A 22,596-nucleotide genomic window follows, 5' to 3' on the forward strand; every position below is an offset into this window, starting at 1 on the left:
GAATGGCTAACAATAGTAGATAGTTAAATAATTTATTGAGTATTATACTATGGGATGCAACGTAGCTGTCAGAAAGGTAGAAAAAATTGTTTTTAAATGTTTGTGTAAAGGAAAAACGGTTTACCACTTCCTGTGAAAGAAGAGGGATCCAAAATTTTTTATTTCCCCCTTCCAATTATCCTAAAAAAAAAAACAGTGAAATAAAGTTTTTAAAGCTACAAACCCACATTGACAAACTGTGAAAGAAGAGATGGCAGCATTTTGGACACTGGAAGGCCAACAGAATGATGAGAACTAGTTTTAGAACAGAAAAAGGAGACGTTAACTCATGGAGAGAAAGACACCACCATGCACCTATGCAATCGGAATAGAGACAGAAAAGACTCTCTGGGTTTAGGGGTATTGGATACCTGTAAAAGTTGGGGTGTAGGTATCCCCCACTTAAGCCCATGGGGAGTGCACCTCTCCCCTTGGAGCTCCACCCCAAGGCCAAAGTTTCCTGGAGGCTCTCTGCCTCTGCCACTCCTAGACCTGGCTGACCCCAGGAACTCTGACCACCCAGTTACAACAGAATATCGGAAGGTCCTTGCCAGATGTCAACATAAGGTGATTTCTGTCCAGAGATCTGAGTGTCAAAAGGAAGAAGTTTCCCCAAGCTCATGTAATGGCTGCAGTAATGATGACTCTTGATGAAGTCAATGCCTGGCCACCAAACAAGCTCTCATGATGGTGGACAAGTTTGTCCCTGCCTTCATATTACTAATTGACCCTCAACAGTCCATTTTTCCCATTGAATAACTTATGTTCAGAAATGTGCTTCTATAATTCAATTGTTGCATGCAGTGAAACTAATGGAGGAATTATATAGTAATAAATAAGAATCAAAGTGTACCAATCCTTCTAAAAATACCGAAGGTATCAGCCAGAGTTCTGTTCTCTCACATGAAAAGTTCAGGACGTAAATAGAGCTTGAAACACAATTACATAAATAAATGTAATAAATGAAATAAATAGATCAGATAGATAATAGATAGATGATAATTGATAGATGATAGATAATAGATAGGTAGATAGATAGATAGATAGATAGATAGATAGATAGATAGATAGACATTTTATGGCATTATCTTCCTATAAAGAGAGAAGTCTGTTTCCTACATGTCAAGGTAGAAAAGCTGTTCTCCAGGCACCCACGGTGTGCTCCAGCAACCTTGCCAACACCAGCCCTGCTGCCCGTGGGCTGGCCCTCCTGCCATCACTGCTCAGGGTCACACTTCCACCACGCTGTGGCTGGCCATCCCCCTTCCTACCCATCCTTTAATTTCAGACTTGAGCTCCATCCCATTCATGGAGCACAGCGAGCTCTTTGCAATGAATTTCCTTGTATTTTGAGACAATCAAGCAGCAAGGTAGGTTTTTTTCTCCCCAGCCCTTCCCGTCCTTGGGAATAATGAGGCACACTCTTGATACAAACTTTTAGCAGAGCATGCGGGGCAGGACTGAGTGGGATCTGTCCCTGCTGGGGGAGGGGAGGATCATCTTGTAGATGCGTTACCTGGGGCAGCACCAGGTGGGGCAGCTACCCAGGTGCAGGGCCTGAGCCCGCTTCCCACCCTCCCCTGCAGCTCTGCCCTGGGGGAATCTGGGCTGAGTTGGTCCAAGGAGAGGAAATCCCTTATGTCCCTCTGAGGTAGGCTCCTGGAGACTTAATGGGAAAGTCCAGGAAGTGGAAAAGGGAAAAACTGCTGGCTCCAACCTCTGTTCTGCTAGTGAGTTTAGTCTTTTCAGTCAGACTTTTCAGGGAGTGGATTCTACCTTTTCCTCTTTCCAAATGTTACAGATGGAATGGATAACACTATATTGTATTGGCTTGTATATAATTTAACTATTTTGCATGGTCTTATTGTCAGTCCAAGTTCTACAATGTCACACCACCAGCGTCTCAGGAGCCTCAGAACAGGGGGAAGTATTTTTCCTTTGTGATAATGCTGCCCTCTACTGGACATCAGGAAATTCACAGGTGAAGACTGACATAGTTTGTCCCTAAAGTTTTGCTTTGATTTAATTTAATGGACAGGGTTCAAGATTGTTTAAAAAAGGCGGGGGGAGGGGGAGGCAGTGGGTCCTGGAAAAGTAAATTGTTTATTTTACAATAAGAAAGTGATTAAATATTTTATTTTTTTTACAATGGTGGAAAATTAGAAGTGATTGTGGAAACGATGTGTACCTGTCTTGCTGGTGAGTAGGATGTGATTTGGCGCTTCAGGAAAGTGAATTTGTAGAACTCAAAAATATTGACTTATAAAGGGCATGGCCATTGACCCAGTCCATCTTATGCAAATCTGGATGCCATAAATAATATTTAAAAGTAAAAATACTGGGGTGGAGGTTGCAGTGAGCAGAGATTGCACCACTACACTCCAGCCTGGGCAAAAGAGTGAGACTCTGTCTCTAAACAAAAAAAAAAAAAAGAAGAAGAAGTCATTCCCAATGTTGCTCATCAAATTATGACCATAAATATCCAGGATCAGACTAATGGCTAAAGAAACTGTGACACATCAACACCAGGCACAGAATAAAGCAGATTTTTTTGTTGTTGTTTTGGAGAGCCTCTAGGAACTTGAAAACTACATATGCCACACTCTTAAGACCCAGTGGTTCTTAATCGGGGTGTTCATTAAAATGCCAGAAAACTGAAAATACTTCTAGGTCCCATCCAAGGAGATTTTGCTTCTGATTGACTGGCTAGTGGCCTGGCCATTGGTATTTTGGAAAAGCCCTCCAAGTGATTATTTTACTTATACTCCAGATAGAAAACTCTAAATTAAAGGGGAAAAAAACAGACACCAAGTGGCATTTAAATAAATGTCAACTTTAACTTCACAAAGCATCTGATTGCATGTGGACAGAAAGAGAAGGAAAGAGGGCCCTATATCTGGATAACTTAGAAATGTGCTCCCCCTAGCAAGATATCTACCAAAATTAGAACCACATTTGAGGATGCTGGCACTGCGAGCAATATATAAATGATGCGTGTAATGTCATTTAATATGATCGTATTTTTAAAAATGAGTTGAGTGGTGTTTTCTAGCTGTTAGTTTTTCCAAATATCAATATAGAAATTAGTCTTCTGCAGCTGCAGAGGCAATTCAGTTTCCAGCTTGCTTTCATGGCCTAGAGCCATAAAGTGGCCCAGAGCATCTCTGATCCACCCCTCCCACAACCACCTAATCCAGAGACAACTGAATGCTTTGGACCATCTGATGAGAGAGGTAGCTGCATGGCAGTAAGAGTCTTGCTCTGAAGTGACAAGAGCCTTAAGGCCTAGTTTTGACTTACTGCTAACTTGCTGACACTGCATACTTGCTGAGTGATCTTGGGTGAATCCTTCCACCTCTCTGAGGTTCACTATGAAATGAGAGGTCAAGGGTCCAAACTTAAACACCTTCAGAGGTTGGGTAATATCAGTAAGTAAAATAGACCAGGCACAGCACAAAGTGGAATGGTGTGGACTGTGGCACATGGAGAACTTATGCTTCTGTAAAGGGGGCAGCCACCACTCAGTTCCTGCAGATTACTCTATCTTTGCTGAGGACAGTTGTACAGGTAGTGCACTGCAGAAGGGTAACACTTTAGAGAAGGTGTCAGTTGCATCATAGATGCAGATATTTATCCATGGCAGTTTCCCGGAAGATGTCTGTAGAAGGTTTTAAGGAAGGGGCACCTTGTAATTCGCATAAAAGGTGTTGTATGGACCGCCAGAAGTGCTGGTTATCATGTGGGAATGCAGCTCTGTAATAGTATCTTCTGGGTTTTCTTGTTATTGTTGTTTCCTGAAGAAGCTGGAAATATGGCATTTAATGAGAAATTTTCCTAATTTAAAATTTGCTGGCAACAAATTCCAAAACATGTTTAACGTTGTGTGGGCCAAACAAAACACTTCAGGGGGTCAGATTCAGGCATTGAGTTGGAGATCTCTCACCCAGATGAGTTACTGGCGTCTCAGAAACCCTCCTATTGTATGCATCTTATGTAATCTTGAAGCAATCATGAAGAAAAACTAATTACCCTGGTGAATTATATGGATATAATATGGATTATGTGGCTATATAAAGTAAGAGTGCGTCCTTTGAATGACGGTATTTAACATTCTCCCTGCCCTGTGACCAACTTTGATTTGTCCTTTCTTAATATAAATGCTATTTCTCCAGAGAGGGCCTCCTAAGACTTTAATCTAACTTAGGTTCCCTCTGTTACACTTTCCTGAAAACACCTTATTCTCCTGAGTAACACCTATCAAAGTTACAGTATGAGATATCCACTGGCGTGAATGTTTGCTTAATGTCTGTTTGCTCACTCTTTGGTAACAGCCATGTTTTGTTCACTGCTATATCCCTAGTGGGGATACGCCTGGTATATATCAGACTCAGTGTAGATTTATTTTTTATGTTTTTATTATTATTATCTTATCTTTTTTTTTTTTTTCGAGAAGGATTCTCACTCTGTCACCCAGTCTGGAGTGCAGTGGTGCGGCCTCTGCTCCCTGCAACCTCCACCTCCCAGGTTCAAGTGATTCTCCCACCTCAGCCTCCCGAGTAGCTGGGACTACAGGCACACGCCACCACGGCCGGCTAATTTTTGTATTTTTTTAGTATTTTAGTAGTGACGGGGTTTCACCATGTTGGCCAAGCTGGTCTTGAACTCCTGACCTTAAGTGATCCACCCGCCTCAGCCTCTCAAAGTGCTGGGATTATAGCCATGAGCCACCCCGCCCAGCCAGTGTAGATTTGTTGAATGATAGATTCATCTCGACCCCACCAGGGAAGCTTCATTTCTTCTTGGCATTGCCAATCTGACTCTTGATGCCTAGAATTTGACTTCTAGGTTTTTTATTCTGGATGATATCAGCTTTCCATGGCTGAGGATACCCCATCACCCACACACCTCTCTGAGCCAGAGAAGAGGCCCAGCTCAAACCCATGACATCCAAGACATCCATACTTGGCTTGTGGCTGAAGCCCCAATGGGTTGGGGTTGGGGGACTTGCATTTTGGGTAACATACACAGACACGTTCTCTGATAGAAAGTGGGTACTGGGGGCATGGGGAGTGTTATCAGCACAGAATTAAATTCTGCCCCCTTATACCTATTTTACATTCTGATTTTATTTCATATGAGTTACAAAACCATTATTATGACAACTAATAGGCCAGCCCTCTTCCAAATTTATTGAAGAAATCTTGTTGCCTTCCAAGACAAATTGCACTTTTTGATGTTGAAAAGAATTCCATAAGGATCATTCCTAAGTACATAAAATATCAGCAAAAGCAGCTTGTTCTGCAAAGATCCCCATAGAAAGCAGCTGAGCTCGGAAAGAAGCTAATGATTGCAGGAAAAATTGTAGGAGGAGAAGGGAAACCAAAATCACAGAAAGATAACTTCTCAAGGAGCACAAGAGAAAAAGAAAGGCTGGAGGAGAGAGAGGAAAGTTAAGGAAGAAAGAGGACTGTGAAGCGTGTCGGAGGCAGACAGGATCAGGGGGATGGTGCTGGTCCAAAACTCCACCCGCGGTTCTTTGAGCCTCTGTCCAAGGTTCATGTTCAAGTCCAGCTGCAGGTACTGCTCAGTTAGATTATAGGCGGGCCACAGAGACAGGTGGTCCCCATTAGGATTCCTGGAAGGGAGAGCAGAAACGGGTGAGATTTTCCTCCTCACACCCCAGGCCTTGGCATGGGGGAGACCGGGAGGTTTACTTACCTGGTTCGAGCAAAGGTAGCCCAGTATTTCATCATCTTCTGGCTCAGTAACTTCTCCTCCTCCGTGGCTCCTTCTGAAGGAGACAATCACAAAACGCTGCTGCTCTGGGTGAGGCTCGGGAAGCCCCGGGTGCCTTGTATTTGATGAATCCCTTTCACACCCCTCCTCCCACTGGAAACTTACACTGTACCCATTTTATACATGCAGATACTGAGGCTCAGAGCAACAAGGACCTGTCCAAGGAACTGTGGCTTCTGAATGGTGGAAGCTGAACACACATCTTCCCTGTCCACCCTGTGTTCCTGCAGCCAGTCCCATGAGGCTGTAGGTTCCCTGGAGACATAGACCAGCTTGCTCCCTCTCTCTGTCTCTTTCTGTTTTCTCCTCTGTCTCTCTTCCTTCTCTCCATCCTGTCTTCCTTCTCTCTCCCTATCTCTCTCTTCCATCTCTCTTCCCTCTTCTTCTTCTCTCTCTCCCTCTCTCTCCCCTCTCTCTTCCTTCCCTCTCTCTCTTCCTTCTCTCTCCCTCTCTGTCTCCCTTCTCTCTTTCTTCCCTCTCTCTGTTCCTTCTCTCCCTGTCCTCCCTCTCTCTTCCTTCTCTCTCTCTTTCCTCTCTCTTTTCCTTCTCTCTCTCCCTCTGCCTCTCTCCTCCCACACACACATTTTTACAATTAATTTTTGTATTTCTTTATTTAAAAAGTAGAAAATCCAAAATGCAGAAAGAGATCTAATATCCACTGAAAATGTTTCCCTTTCATCTCTTCCCTGCAGACACCCAGTGATGAGCCTCAGAGGCACTTTCCCAAAGACAGGTTCTGCAGGTACCAGCGTGTAAGCGGACACCTTTTCTACACATCTGACAGGAGACTGGACACGTATTCTACATATTGCTCTTTTTATTAAAATTGATCTCATATATAGGACTTGTCACTTATCAAACTGCCATTTGTTGTTCTATGAGCATGTAATATATAAAAACATATTTATATGCAATTATATATAAATATATAATGTATATGTCATATTTCCGATCTTTTGCTGGTAAAAGCAATATTTTAGTGTGCATATATACTTTTGCACATGTGGAAGTATAATTACACAAAAACTCTAGAAGTAGAATTGCCAGGCTAAAAACTACATGCATTTTAATCTATGTTATTTATTTTTATAAAGATGGGGTCTCACTCTGTCATCCAGGCTGGAGTGTAGTGGCATGATCATAGCTCACTGCAGCTTCCAACTCCTGGGCTCAAGCAATTCTTCCTGCCTCAGCCTCCCAAAGTGATGGCATTATAGGCATGAGCCGCAACACCTGGCTAAGACTACACACATTTTTTTTTTGTTTTATAAAACTAAAAACAATTTTTGAGACAGGAGTCTCACTCTGTTGCCCAGACTGGAGTTCAGGGCCATGATCACAACTCACTGCAGCCTCGAACTCGGGCTCAAGTGATCCTCCCACCTCAGCCTCCTGAGTAGCTGGGACTACAGGTGTGTGCCACCATGCTTGGCTATTTTTGTTTATTATTATTATTATTATTATTATTTGTAGAGAAGGGGTCTTACTATGTTGCTCAAACTGGTCTGGAACTCCTGGACTCAAGCAATTCTCCTGCCTCAGACTCCCAAAGTGCTGGGATTACAGGTATGAGCCACCATGCCCGGCCTTACATGCATTTTAAATGTTGATAGACTTCTCTATGAATGTATAAAATTGTTTCTCACACCTGCTTGAATACATTATTTCAAGTGTTTCATTTTTTTCAACCTTGATTGATGAAAAATAATTCCTTGCTAAGGATGGTCTGCAGTTCTCTTGTTATGAGGGAGGTTGAGTGGATGTTCGTATGTTTAGAAGCCACTTGTATTTTCTTTTCCATGAACTGTCTGTTTCTGTCTGTTACCCAGTTTTCAAATAGGTTATTCTTTTCTTATTAATTTTAGAAGCTCTTTAGACATCAAGGAATTTAACCTTTTGATACATATGTTGTTGACTTTTTCCAGTTTAGGGACTCCATGTACCATTACATAGTATGGGCTCAGGAATGGTTGCTGAGAAATAACAGTGACATTTATTAGGTATTCACTCTTACTTTATGGGGCTTATTTTATTTAATCCTTATGACAACCTAGGAGGAAGTTCTTTATTATCTGTGTTGTGAGGATGAAAAACTGAAATAATGAATAAACCACAGTGCACAAATACACTCTATATGGAACGTTCTGTCCTCTTTGTCAAGGGGCCAGTGTGAATAAGTTAAGAGCCTGCATTGTATAATGTTTCTAACTCAATATTTTAGTGATGACTCCTGTGTGTAATTTTCCCTGTAATTTTTTTCTACTGATAACCTCATCTGATTGGTTTATTTTAGGCATCAAATATGTCATAAACTTAAGAATAAATGAGCTAACATCACAAGTAACAGTTCACAAGCATTTACATGAGCTCATCTGGGTGCAGACCACTTTGAGCTGGAATTATGAAAAACATGGTCCTTGCCTCTTAAAGCTTCAGGTTGTGGCCTCATGGGATTTCTGGGAAGGGGAGGGAGGGTAAGACCAGTGGTCAAAGAAAAGGAAGAAAATGTTTCTAGTATATTTTTTTTAAAAAATAGTTAGATTGCTTGAGTGCCCTGAAGTGGCCACACCTGTAGGTTTCAGTACACAGAGAAGCCCTCAGCAAGCAACTGTCACAGCACTTTTTCATCTTGGCTTCTAAAAATGGAAGAGAGGGCATTTTCCAGAGAAAGGCTGTGTCCGCCTGTAAACCACAGAGGTGATTAAATGCCAACCCCGAAGTCCTGCAGGCGCTTGCATAGTGGTGGGGTAAGCAAGGGGCTTCATGTGAACTGTGGGGGATGGCCAGTCCCTTACCGAACATAACAATGTCACCCTTCAGGAAGGCACCACCGAACACAAAGCGGACTTCATCAGCGTGGTCGGCTTTGACAAAAGCTGGCTTCGTGTCTTCAAAGCACTGAGGCCGGTGCCGAAACTCATAGAAGTAGACAGGTGCACCAGCATCTGACAAAAGGTCAGGGAAGTCAGGCATGCATGCAGCACGGAGCAGGGGGCTGGCTCTGTGTCCCCACCTATCAAGTCTTGGATGTATAGACCCAGGGGTGGGACAGCTCAGAGACAGCTCACTTCCCCCTTCCTCATTTGAGGCTGGAATTTCCTGCTACAGCAGTGCTCATATCCCTAGTGATGAAGAGCTCATGTCTGAGAAGGCAGTAGTTCTGCTTCTCAAAAAAAGTCCTCTATATTCAGCCAAGATCTACTTTGTTGGGACTTTCTCTCAAAGTTCAAGTCTTTTGCCCATTATTGGAAAATACTTTCTTTTCATTACTGAACTGTAAGAGTTCTTCTCTTCTGGATATGATTATTTTGTCAAATAATTGTACTATGAATTATTTTCTTCCAGTCTGTGGTCTGCCTTCTCATTTTCTTAACAATATTTTTAAGGCAAAATGTACATAAGTGAAATCTGCCATTTTAACCATTTTAAAGTATATAATTCAGTGGTTTTTAGTACATTTAGGATGTTGTGCAACTATCACCACTATTTAGGTCCAGAACATTTTCATCACCCCAAACAGAAACCTCAGACCCACTTAGCAGCCACTTCCCATTGGCCCCACTTCTCAGCTTCTGGAAAACACAATTCTACTTTCTGTGTCTATGGCTTTGCCTAATCTGAACATTTTGTATAAATGGGATCATACAACACGTGGCCCTTTGTGCCTGACTTCTTTCACTTAGCAAAATGTTTACAAGGCTCATCTGTGTTGTAGCATCCATCCGTATTTCATTTCTTTTTATGGCAAAATGATAATCCATTCTTACAATGGATATACTGAATTTTGTTTATCGATTCATCAGTTGATGAACATTTGGGTTTTAACCATTTTGGCCTATAATGAACAAGGGTGCTATGAACATTCATATACAATTTTTGTTTGAACATCAGTTTTCAATTATCTTGAGTATATCCCTAGGACTGGATTTGCTAGGTTATATGGAAACTCTATGTTTAACTTTTTGAGGAACAGCCACAACTTTTTTCCACAGTAGCTGCACTGTTTTATGGCTCCAACAGCAGTGTATGAGAGTTTTGGTTTCTCTATATCCTTCACACTTGTTCTTACTCCTTTTCTGTTTTTTTTTTTCTTTTATTATTATTATTATTATTATTATTATTATTATTATACTTTAGGTTTTATGGTACATGTGCGCAATGTGCAGGTAAGTTACATATGTATACATGTGCCATGCTGGTGCGCTGCACCCACCAACTCGTCATCTAGCATTAGGTATATCTCCCAATGCTATCCCTCCCCCCTCCCCCCACCCCACAACAGTCCCCAGAGTGTGATGTTCCCCTTCCTGTGTCCATGTGTTCTCATTGTTCAATTCCCACCTATGAGTGAGAATATGCGGTGTTTGGTTTTTTGTTCTTGCGATAGTTTACTGAGAATGATGATTTCCAATTTCATCCATGTCCCTACAAAGGACGTGAACTCATCATTTTTTATGGCTGCATAGTATTCCATGGTGTATATGTGCCACATTTTCTTAATCCAGTCTATCATTGTTGGACATTTGGGTTGGTTCCAAGTCTTTGCTATTGTGAATAATGCCGCAATAAACATACGTGTGCATGTGTCTTTATAGCAGCATGATTTATAGTCCTTTGGGTATATACCCAGTAATGGGATGGCTGGGTCGAATGGAATTTCTAGTTCTAGATCCCTGAGGAATTGCCACACTGACTTCCACAATGGTTGAACTAGTTTACAGTCCCACCAACAGTGTAAAAGTGTTCCTATTTCTCCACATCCTCTCCAGCACCTGTTGTTTCCTGACTTTTTAATGATTAAAAAAAATTATAGCCGCCCTAGTATATGACACATGCAAAAGAATAAAGGTAGATTCTTCCCTCATAGTATATAGAAAAACTAACTCAAAATGGATCAAAGACCTAAATGTAAAACTAAAACTGTAAACCTCTTATAAGAAAATATAGTGGTAAATTTCCATACCCTTGAATTTGGCAGTGGATTCTTATATATGACACCAAAAGCACGATCAACAAAAAAGTGGATGAATTCTATTTCATCAAAATTAAAAACTACTGTGCAACTTTTGTACATTATCAACAGAGTAAGAAGGCAACCCGGCAACCCACAGAATGGGAGAAAATATCTGCAAGTCATATATCTCATAAGGGATTAATTTCCACAATATATAAGGAACTCTTAAAACTCAACAACAAAAAACAACTCAATTCAAAAATGGGCAAGAGTCTTAAATAAACATTTCTCCAAAAACATATATACGAATGTCCAATAAGCACATGAAAAGATGCTCAACATCTCTAATAATTAGGAAAATGGAAATGAAAACCATAATGAGATACTACTTCAAACCCATTAGGATAGTCATTATTTAAAAAACAACAACAACAGAAAATAACAAGTGTTGGTCAAGGTGTCGAGAAATTGCAACCCTTGTGCATTGCTGGTAGTAATGTAAAATGGTGCAGACACAGTGGAGAACAACATGACAGTTCTTCAAAAAAATTAAACGTAGAATTACATATGATCCAGAAATTCTACCTCTGGCATATACCCCAAATAACTGAAAACTGGGACTTGAACAGATATTTCTACAACTATGTTCATTGCAGCATTATAGCCAATATGCAATTGTAGCCAATAGCCAATTGTTCCTTGCACAATAGCTGAATGGTGGAAACAACAGAAATGTCCATTAATGAATAAATGGATAAACAAAATGTGATATATACATACAACGGAACTTTATTCAGCCTTAAAAAAGGAGGAAATTCTGATGTATAGTACAGCATATAGGAATCCTGAGACCTTATGCTACGTGAAATAAGCCAGACAAAAGGACAAATATTGAATGATTCAACTTATATTGAGTAACTAAAGTCACTAAAGTAAAAGTCAGTCATAGAGACAGAAAGTAGAATGGTGGTTATTGGGGTCTGGGGGAAGGAGGGGTGGGTAGTTATTTTTAATAGGTACTGATTTTCAGTTTGGGATAATAAAAACGTTCTGAAGACGTATAGCGGTGATGGTTATACAACAATATGAATGTACTTGATACCATTGAACTATACATTTGAAATGGTTAAAATGGTAAAATTTTTATTAAGCATATTTAACTACAATTTTTAAAATGTAAAAAAGAGTATGCCATTTCATTTATAAATATTTGTGAATTTTCCAGATTTCCTTTTGTTATTGATTTCTAATTTCATTCCCTTGTGGTTGAAGAAGATACTCTGCATGATTTCCATCCTTCTACATTTATTGGGATTTGTTTGGTGACCTAACATATGGTTTATTCTGGAGGATGTTGCATGTGCACTTGAGAAGAATGTGGAATCTAAGGTTACGGGGTGGAGTATTTGGCTGCATTTAAAATAGTTGATTTAAAGTCTATTACTTTAGGAGTTCCATTACTCCTTAAAGCTATAATGTTTGTTCCATTACTACATATGGCTAAGATGTTGGGGAAGACATTTCTAGAAAGAAAAAATCCTTGGGGATGGCGCCCAGAAAATTATAGGGAGATGAGAATTTTCTACATGGTCCTGAAGAAGGGGAAGAAACAGAAACAACTGATCAACATTCCCAAACTCTGAAAGGCAGGTGAATGATGCAGGTCCCCATGGCATGTTTCCATCCAGACACACCTGGGAATGCCCTCTCCATGAGGGAACAGAGGCAGAGAAGGCAGCCGGTCAGTAGACAACGTGGATTTCCGTGGCCACCAGCCTCACTGGGCTGTGGTCCTGGAGCGGGGTGCTCAGATACTTACCTCTGTGATATCGAGCTGTGATCAGTGCAGGGACCACAAAGAACACATCTCCAAGCAAGTCCAGAAGACTGTCTCGGATTTCAGTCAGGGAGTGCTTGTTATGGAAGTATTCATTAGCCACAAGGTGCAAATACTGAGGCGGGATGTGCTATAAAAAAAAATCGTAGTCCTAGGAGATCCAGGTCAACCACAATGGCCAACACGTTAAACACTCACCTGTGCAGGTATGATTCTGAATGCTTTACCCACATGGCTTCATTTAACCCACACAGCAACCCTATGATGCAAGTATCAAAACTAGCCCCGTTTCACAGATTAAGAAACTGAGGCTTAGAGAGGTGAAGTGGTTGGGTCCAACTGGAAGAACCATGATTCTTTCACAAGTCTATTTGCATCCAAATCCCATGCTCTTGACCACAGGCTTCTCTCTCGTGTCTCAGAATGAGTCACTCCTGGGCAGAACTGGCTGCATCATTGTGGAGCTCAGTGCAAAGTAAAAACATAAACTGCTTGTTCAAAAAATCATTAAGAATTTCAAGATGGCCACAGAGGAGCATTAAACCAAATGTAGGACCCTTCTGAGCAACAAGGTCCTCTGTGACTACACAGGCAGAACATCCATGAAACCAGCCCTGCTCCTGGTACCAGTGCTGCCTCCAGCCCTTAGCTATTATCTTACCTAAGCTAGTTGGTCTCTTGGAGCCTCAGTTTCCTCCTCTGTAGAGATGTGGAGGATTATATGAGATGTGAAGAGAAAAGTATGCTGCTTGGCCCAGAGCAGTTCTTTAGTCCTGTTGTTTCCCCCAGGCCCCATTGCTCAGTGCCTTAACAGGACATTCGATGCTTCTCTGACCTGGCACCAGCCTGCCTCCCAGGCTTCTCCCTCTCAACTTTCCCTAGGCACTAATGGCAGAGAGTGCATGGTAAATTCCATGGAGATTCAGGGATCTGGTACTCTAGGAAATGCTGGAAAAGTGTTGCAGCTCAAACCCCTACCACTAAGACAGCAGCCCTTGATGGGTTTCTTTGGAATTTGGAGGTGAGGAAGTGTACACCACATTGGGGAATGCTGCTCAGACTCGTTTATTGGGTCCTCAGGAGGCTGGTGGTTTTTAATCAGGCCAGAGCAAGGGAGGCCTCTGCAGTAGGTCCAGTCTATGGTATAAGGGCCTGGCCTCTTTGGCCATATAGCCAGCAGACTCCATGGTGCTGGAGATGTCCAAGGTGGGTATAGATGCTGTGTGGAGTCTCAGGTGAGTCCCCATAGGACAGTCAGCATGCAAAATCCTAGGGTTCTGGGGTAAGACTATGACTTCTGCATCAGAGAACTACTTACTGTTTAAAAAGCAGCCCCTAGCATGCCACTGTGCCTAGGAGAAACACATGCCCTTCCATTCCTCTTGCACTTTCCCGCACAACCTACTTCCCACTCTACTTGAAATGTCCTTCTGCTCAGTTGTTCCCCTCCCCTAAGACTCAGATCAATGAGCATCTTCTCCATGAGGTCATCTCCAATCCACCTGAGAATTCCACTGTATAACTTATATCATCAATATCTCTCAAACCTTAGTCCCAATTCATCATCAGATAGCTGCAACTCATCGAACACCCCTCCACCAAGGGGGCCTGAGGGATATCTGCCTGTAGTGTTTTCTTTCTGTTTTCTTTCTTTTTTTTTTTTTTTTTTTTTTTTTTTTGAGACAGAGTCTCTCGCTCTGTTGCCCAGGCTAGAGTACAGTGGCGAGATCCTGCAGCTTCAAATTCCCGGGCTCAACAATCCTCCTGCTTGGCCTCCCAAGTAGCTGGCACCACAAATGCACACCACCAGGCCTGGCTAATTTTTTTTATTTTTTGTAGAGACAAGGTCTCCCTGTGTTGCCCAGGCTGTTCTTGAACTTCTGGGCTCAAGCAATCCTGCTGCCTTGGCCTCCCAAAGTGCTGGGATTGCAGATGTGAGCCACCGTGCCCAGTTTCAGAGGGCTTTTTCTAAAATAGAAATCAAATAATGTCCTTCTTCCTTCTGTTCTCAGTCTTTAGGATGAAGCCTATGCTTATTACATAGCTTACAACAGCTGAAAGCATTCTCTCCTGCTGCAGCCAACCCTCAGCTGATCTCTTCACACCCCTCTGCTCCCAGTTGGTCCTCTTGGTTCTTCCCAGTTTCTCCACCCACCCCTTCCATCACCAGACAAGCTCCATTAATCCTCCAAACCCTTCTCCCCAAGAGAGCCGCCTGTCCCCTCCTGTGGGCACCACAGGGCCTTGGACATTCCTGTGCTTCCTGTGTACTCTTTTGAAGTGTCTTGTCATCTCTGTCCACCCCACATTGCACCCCAGTGCCCAGGGAAGTGCAGGGGCATGTGGACACTCACTAAACATGTGTTCCATGGACAAGTGAACGAAATGAACATTGGCACTCAGTCCACACTGAGTAAACGTTTATGGAAAAAGAGGAAGATGGAAAAAGGAGAAAAGAAAGGAAGGAAAACAATCCATCTCTATATCCTAGTGTCTAGAGTAAGACCAGATACTGCTAAGTTTGTGCAGTGAATGAATGAATTAGTGATGGAACAATAAATGAGTGAATGAACGAGTAAATGACTGGTCTTGCAGAACCTGGCCTGATGCCTGGCTGGTGTGTAGTGAATACAGATCCCCAGTCCCATGTGTGTTTCAGCATTCAGAGCTTTTCAGTCTGTAGGTAGATAATGTAGCACCTATGCTGCATGTTATGACACAGGCTCAGGGTGGGGGAAACACCCCAATACCCACATTAATGCATCCACAGAGAAACATCTGAATAGTGGGATAAATAAAATGAATAAATGTGTGGGAACAAAAATGACTGATAGCCACAAATCAGTCGAGGTCTGGTTCGGCTGCTGGGTGAGTTACAAAAAGCCTCTGGGTTTTTGGAGCTCTTTCAGGTCGGGGATTGTGGATTGGGTTGGTGGGCCTATTGATATAGTTTCGACCTGTGTCCCCCACCAAATCTCATGTTGAATTGTAATCCCTAATGTTGGAGGCAGGGCCTGATGGGAGGTGATTGGATCGTAGGGGCGGTTTCTCATGAATGGTTAGCACCATCCCTTTGGTGCTGTTCTCATGATAGAGTTCTCACGAGATTTGGTTGTTTAAAAGTGGGTGGCACCTCCTCCCTCTCTCTCTTCCTCCTGCTCTGGCCATGTAAGACGTGTCTTCTTCCCCTTCACCTTCCACCATGATTGTAAGTTTCCTGAGGCCTCCCGAGAAGGTAAGCAGATGCCAGCATCATGCTTCCTGTACAGCCTGCAGCATCATGAGCCAGTTAAGCCTCTTTTCTTTATAAATTACCGAGTCTCAGTTATTTCTTAATAGCAGTGCAAAAGTGGACTAATACAATTATGCTTAGTAAAGTTCTGCTGAATGGCTGAGTGAGTGAGGAGTGTCTGTGCCCTTGGCTCCTCCTGCTGAGTGTGACCCAGGGCTATCTGTTAAGTGCATGTGTCTCTGGAGTACTGCAGCCTCCCAAGCTACTCACCAGGATGTTTTGTATCAGATGGAGGGCAAGGGACTTGTTGGAGCCACTGAGGATCTCAGGAGCCTCCTTCTGTGGAGAGAGGCAGTGCCCTCTGTAAGCCATCTGGTCATCGGAAGATAAATCCATCTCCCCAAGGGCCTGAGTAGCCGACTTTCACAGGGGAAGATGGATAAGGAGCCCTCAAGCCCAAGCAGCCACGTGTGGAAGTGGCCTCAGTGTGCTTGTCAGATAGTTAATTTCTTCTCATTTTTGATAAAAGGCAGAGGTTGCTTGTCATTCCACCTGCAACCTTGTGGGGCACAAGCGGCCACCTTGTGGGAAGGCTCCCATTATGGGCTTAATTGTGGCCCCCTTAAAATTTACACATTGAAGCCTTAACCCCCTGCAATTCAGAATGAGACTGTTTGGAGATAGTACCTTTAAAGGGGTGATTATGTTAAAATGCGGCTGTTAGAGTGGGTCCTAATCCAATCTGGCTGACGTCCTTATGAGAAAAGAAGGTTTAGACACACAAAGCAATATCAGCACCTTGATCTCAGACTTCCAGCCCCTAGAACTGTAAGAACATGAATGTCTGTGGTGTAAGCCTCCCAGTCTATGGTATTTTACTATGGCAGCACTGACTGCCTAAGAGGCCCCAACTTGGCTTTGACACCAAGTTCAAACAGAAGCCAGAAAATTTCCAAACTGGTGTTTGTTGTTCTCCTTCTAAGAGAAGCCACAGTGGGAGGTCAGGCAGTGGTGGTGAGGCTGGTGACTGAAAACACAGGCTCCCTGCGCTGCCCTCACCAGCTGAGAACTTGGCAAGGGACTCTACTCTTCCTGCCTCAGGCTCCTCATCTGTAAGATGGAGTTTGCAATAAGTACCTCCTGTGAGGGTGGTGATGAGAACTGAGCGAGTTGATATTTGTAAAGCTCTTACAATGGTACTTGGTATGTAGTAAGTGCTTCATGTGATTATTTGTTAAATTACCACTTTCTGGCAAAATTACAGCTTTAAAACGTGAGGCAGCAGAAATGCTATCCACTTGACAAATGATTTTTCTTGGTATGTTTTCTGCTGAAAATCTTGGGGTAATGAATACTAGGGCTGCACCTGTCTCCTGGAATCTCAGGGAATCCTCAGAGTCATTTAAATTATCCACAAGCGTATTTTAACTACTAAAAACCTTCTCTGTACATTAAGGAGCTGGGATTTGTTTCTTGGGGATTTCCTGTGGTCTCTAACAGCTAGCAATGGGTTTAACTGCAAATTCACATGGAATTTCAGCACTCACTCAGGCTTTTGAGCTCTGCAAATTCTGTCACTTGAATAACTCCAATATCTAGCATTTACTGAGCACTGACTATACGCCAGGCTGTTTGATGTATACCTGTGAGGCAGGTGCTAAGATTAGCCCTATTTCACAGATGAAGGAATGGAAGTTCAGAGAGGGTGGGCAACTCCCCTAATATCACACAGCAGGTAAGCAGAGAACTTGATATTTAAAGGGAGAACCTAGGCTGGGTCCCAGCCCACGCCTGTAATCCCAGCACTTTGGGAGGCTGAATCAGGTGGATCACTTGAGGTCAGGAGTTGGAAACCAGCCTGGCCAACATGGTGAAACCCTGTCTCCACTAAAAATACAAAAAAAAATTAGCTGGGCATGGTGGTAGGCACCCGTAATCCCAGCTACTCGATAGGCTGAGCCAGGAGAATCACTTGAACCCAGGAGGTGGAGGTTGCAGTGAGCCAAGATCACACCACTGCACTCCAGCCTCGGCAACAGAGAGAGACTCTGACTCAAAAATTAAATTAAATTAAATTAAATTAAATTAAATTAAATTAAATTAAAAAGGCAGAGTCTAAATGCATAAAAATCATACACCCCTGTCTCCTTACTAGCCAGGAGATGTTAGAAAGCCACTTTAGCTGCTCTGAGCCTCAGTTTCTTTAAAATAGGGAAAATCATGCCTGTTTTCAAGTTGTTGCTTTGATGGCCTGTGCTTGGCACTGGGAGGCACTGGGGAACTGGTCGTAGTAGTTACAGTGGTGATTGTCATCACTAGCACCTGCCTTCTTCTTTCTAACGCACACCCAGAAATCACTGAAAGGCCTTACTTAAGCCATGAACTAGTGATTCAGTGGGCTTGTCTGCAACATGAGGACAAAAATCCCTAGTCCCACTTCAAAACATTGCCCTAGAGGTCAAATTAATAATGGCAGAACATGCTTTCACAACTCAGTGAACTCGGGACTCTGGTTCTAGACAGCCAACAACTAGCTTTGTAATTTGACAAACTTCTTTATTTCTTAACCCTATTTCCTCCAGCTTAAAATAAGGAGGTCAATCTATATAAATGAGCTTCAACAGTATTAGGAATTTGAAGTCTCCACTCTTCTGAGGACAGATGAAAAGTTTATTTCCAATGAAGAAAGTCTTCCTATGCCACAGAATCAAAAAATCATGGGTCTTTCCCAGCACCTGGGCCTCAGCTCAACACTCTCTCCCTAGAAGAGCCTTTCCTGACCACCTGTTATCCTCCCTAAAGATACCTTCTCTCCCCACTTGTGTCCTTCATAGCGTCTATCACTCTCTGAAATCATCTTCTCAACCTCGTGTCTTATCTGTCCCTCCCCACCAGAGTGTAAGCTCCCAGAAAGCTCGTATGCTCAGTTTTTATAAGCCTCTAATAAATGCTCAGTATATACTTGTTGAAAAAATAAAATGATTTAACAATTTTGCAGCTTATACAACCATCGCATTCTCAGATTTCAAAATGCCAGAACCAAGGCTGGATGTAAAAAATTTAAAGGACTGAAGTTTTTCAAACCTATCTGAATGTCAGCTCTGAAGTGGTAACTGCATTTTTTGGAAACGATAATTTATAATATTGTTTGAACAAAGACCAAATGGACCCATCACCTCTTTCCTTTTTATATAGTTGTTTCTTCCACCCTAAACCTCATCACATGAGAAGCAAGGCAGACACTTGCTGTGACTGGCCCGGTCCTCACTTGCCCTCTTTCAGAGAGAGGAAAGGTGATCACTGTGTGCTTGGCTGGTGGGCTCCAGCAATTACAACACCTGTTGTCTTCTGTGGAAATGCCCAGCTGTTGAAGCTGAGAGCTGCATCGCTGTTTGAGGGAGTGGCAGTATGGACAGCCAGAATTCTTACCATAGGCAGCAGGAAGCCACACTCGTGGTTATTGACTCCGATGATGGAAGGAATTGCTTTAAATGCTTTCTGAGACAATAGATCTAGAGGCTCATTAGGAAAGAAATCACCATCAACCACTCGAGTGAAAGACTGTTTTCTGTAATAAGGAAGAAAAAAAAATCATCAGCTATCATCAGCTATTTCTGTTCACAAAATCTGCTGTCCCAAATCCTGGCCAAGCAAAGCCAATCCAGTCTAGCACTGGCTTAGATGCACTTAAAAAGTAAAAACAAACACTATGGGCCCAGCTCAATATATCAGTCCCTGGCAGCTATGCCATGTACTTGGGTGAGGGGTAGCTAAACTTGTCTGTGCTTTATTTTCTCATCTGCTAAATGGGAATAATAATAATATCTACCAAGAAAAACAGTGGCCTGTTATATGGTTTGGCTGTGTCCCCACCCAAATCTCAAATTGTAGCTCCCATAATTCCTACATGTTGTGGGAGGGACCTGGTGAGAGGTAATTGAATCATGGGGGCAGGTCTTTCCCAAGCTATTTGCATGATAGTGAATAAATCTCATGAGATCTGATGGTTTTATAAAGGGGAACTCCCCTGCACAAGCTTTTTTTTTTGCCCACCGCCATGTAAGATGTGCCTTTGCTCTTCCTTCACCCTCTACCATGATTGTGAGGCCTCCCCAGCCATGTGGAACTGTGAGTTTATTAAACCTCTTTCCTTTATAAATTACCCAGTCTCAGGTATGTCTTTATTAGCAGCATGAGAAGAGACTTATACAGCCTAGCCCAGAGATTCTCAAAGTGTGGTTCCTAGACCAGCAGCATCAGCATCATCTGGGAACTTGTTAGAAATGCACACCCTCAGGCCCACTTCAGGCTCCTCAGTAAGAAACTCTGGGGTTGGGGTGTAGCCCAGGAACCTTCTTGTAGCCAGTCCTCCAGGTGATCCTGATGCATGTTCAAGTTTGAGAACCACTGGCCAAATGCAGAGGGAAAAATGGTGGTAGATGGAGTGGTCAGGACTATAGAGGTTGTAGGAGACTGCAGGTGTCTCCCTGAGACACAGTGCCTTGGACATGTCTGGATATTTTTTGGGTCTCAGAAAGCAACACTCAGCCCTAATCATGGTTTCTTTAGGTTTCTGTTTTGAGATTTGGGTAGAAAAGAGCACATGAAAGAGTTCGACACATCAGGTCCAGGACTTATTATCCATTTCACTGAGTCTAGCATGGCTCCGAGTGGACATTCAGTACAAACCACATAACTAGCAAATGTTGAAATCTGAAAGATAATGATCTTGTCTGTTCAAAGACTGTCATCAAAGGCTCTCAAGATTGGAAAGGACATAAAAGATCACCCAGTCCAATTAACTGTCACTGATTGAAAGTTTTTCAGCAGTCAGCTAGATTTTGCTTGAATACCTGGAGAGGTGGGCATCTCACCACCTTGTAAAGGAGCCCAGTCCTTTTCCAGACAACTGAGGTCTTGAAAAGTTTTCAGTTACACAAAACTAAAATGACTTCCTAATATAACTTCCAGATCCTGATTTTGACTTCAGCTTCTGGAAGCAAGCATAACAAGTGTGGTCCCTCTCTCCAGTGAGATGCTTTCGGGGACTTAGAGACAAGCCTTGTACTTTGCTGAATCTTCTCCAGGGTAAGTTGCATCCCTGCCCCAACAATTTTCTTAAATTACCTACAGGGGTTCTATACCCCTACTTTTTTTTTTTTTTTACAGCTGTTACCAAGTACCCCAATCCTCCTCTTTTCTATGTTCCAAATTCAAATAAATAACAGAGGGGTAGGATTTGTTCATCTCTCCATTCAAAGGGCAAGCCTGCCCCAAAAACTGCCCCCTCTGTCCTCACCTGGCTGAGGGTCAGCAGCTCCTTGGAGGATTTTGTCCTCAGGCACCTCAGCAGGGCCTCAGAGTCTGATGCATTGTTACCACAGAAATGTGCAACCACTTGCAGCTATTTTGTAAAGAAGGACCGGGTTAAAGCATGATATTGAAAGCATCTAGGAAAATGAAAGCTTGAAAATGCCCTCCAATCAGCCACAGGCTGGCCCTCCATATATGAGTCCATCCTGCTACCACTGCCTAGACCCACGCCCCTATAATGGAAGGTGAACATGGTGGACAAGTTTCCCACTGCATCACCCTCAGTCTCTTGCCTGGCTCTTCTTGTCATCTTTAGTAAACACCACAGCTGGAGATGGGAGTTTGTCAGTCTGTGGCTGTGGAATGGAATCAAGATTTCTGGTTACAAAGAGATCAGTCCTGTGAGCTTGGCTGCATTGGTATTTTGCCCCTCCGGAGTCTAGAAGCCCAACCTTGAGGTGCTGAATGAAGGCAAACACCAAGAGCGAGGAGCAGCTTTGGAAGCTCCTTCATTGTCAGTAGAGGCAGGACTCCAGATCGGATTCTCAGCTTGTCAGCCCTGCCCAAGCCCCAGGCCCACTCACAGCCTGGAATGTCCTACCTGTCTTTTTCCCTGCCTCTATACCAATCCTTTTCATTCTTTAAGGCCCAACTCCTTCCCTCCACGATGTCCTTTCAGGGCATTGCAGCCCCCAGAAACCCCTTCCTCATCCAATCTCCTATAAGCTCGATGTTCCCCACCTTCCATGCCTGGCCCATTGCTGAACATCTGCTTTCCTTGTCACCGAACCTCCATATGTGTAGAACTCACTCCCTGAAAGTAGTGGTTCTTAATCTTCTGGGAGTCATGGATACTCTGAGAATCCAGTCAAAGTTACAGACCCTCTCCCTGGGAAAACGTGCAAGCATGTGGAGTCTCGTGCAATTGTGGAACACTTCCCAAACCTATCCATGGATTCCAGGATTTAATCCTATCCATGGATAGGTGATAAAAAGATTATATTGCCCTCAAATTAGGATGTGCTTTCTCCACTGATAAATCCCAAAGTTCTAACAGAGCAGGGAAAACAGTGGGCACTCAATGATGTGTGTCAAATGAATAAATATATGCCCAAATTGAAAATAGCTTTATGGAGAATGTTACTAAAATCAATATTTCTGTGTATTGAGGGAAATTTTTTTTAAATTGTATAACTCTATGTTTCTGCTCTTGGTATATACTGTTATTTTCTGTAAGATGTTTAAGAAAATTTACCACAAAAATGATTGATACTCAAGAGATGGCTCCACAGCTCAGTGCTTAATTAATATGCATTGAATGAAACAGCTCATTCATTAACTCATTCATCCAGAACATTTATGGCTGCTTGATATATACCAGGTATTATGCTGGGGGCCTGAAGGACAGAGAGATCCTGGTCTCTA

General features: G+C 42.8%; 1 protein-coding gene across 1 annotated transcript in view; it reads right to left on the bottom strand.

Annotated features, from left to right (window-relative positions):
* Nucleotides 1-5,355: 5,355 nt before the first annotated feature.
* CES5A (carboxylesterase 5A) overlaps nt 5,356-22,596 on the bottom strand; it is a 110,452-nt gene continuing 93,211 nt past the window's right edge. Inside the window, exons 8-15 of the mRNA XM_054534420.1 lie at nt 21,158-21,262; nt 20,162-20,265; nt 19,288-19,426; nt 16,129-16,197; nt 12,609-12,756; nt 8,631-8,780; nt 5,758-5,830; nt 5,356-5,674 (exon numbers count right to left, since the gene is read on the bottom strand). Of these exons, the coding sequence (XP_054390395.1) occupies nt 5,443-5,674; nt 5,758-5,830; nt 8,631-8,780; nt 12,609-12,756; nt 16,129-16,197; nt 19,288-19,426; nt 20,162-20,265; nt 21,158-21,262 (1,020 nt within the window). The 3' untranslated portion in view covers nt 5,356-5,442. The remainder of the gene's footprint in view (nt 5,675-5,757; nt 5,831-8,630; nt 8,781-12,608; nt 12,757-16,128; nt 16,198-19,287; nt 19,427-20,161; nt 20,266-21,157; nt 21,263-22,596) is intronic.

Source organism: Pongo abelii, chromosome 18 (assembly GCF_028885655.2).
Source record: "Pongo abelii isolate AG06213 chromosome 18, NHGRI_mPonAbe1-v2.0_pri, whole genome shotgun sequence".
NCBI lineage: Eukaryota > Metazoa > Chordata > Mammalia > Primates > Hominidae > Pongo > Pongo abelii.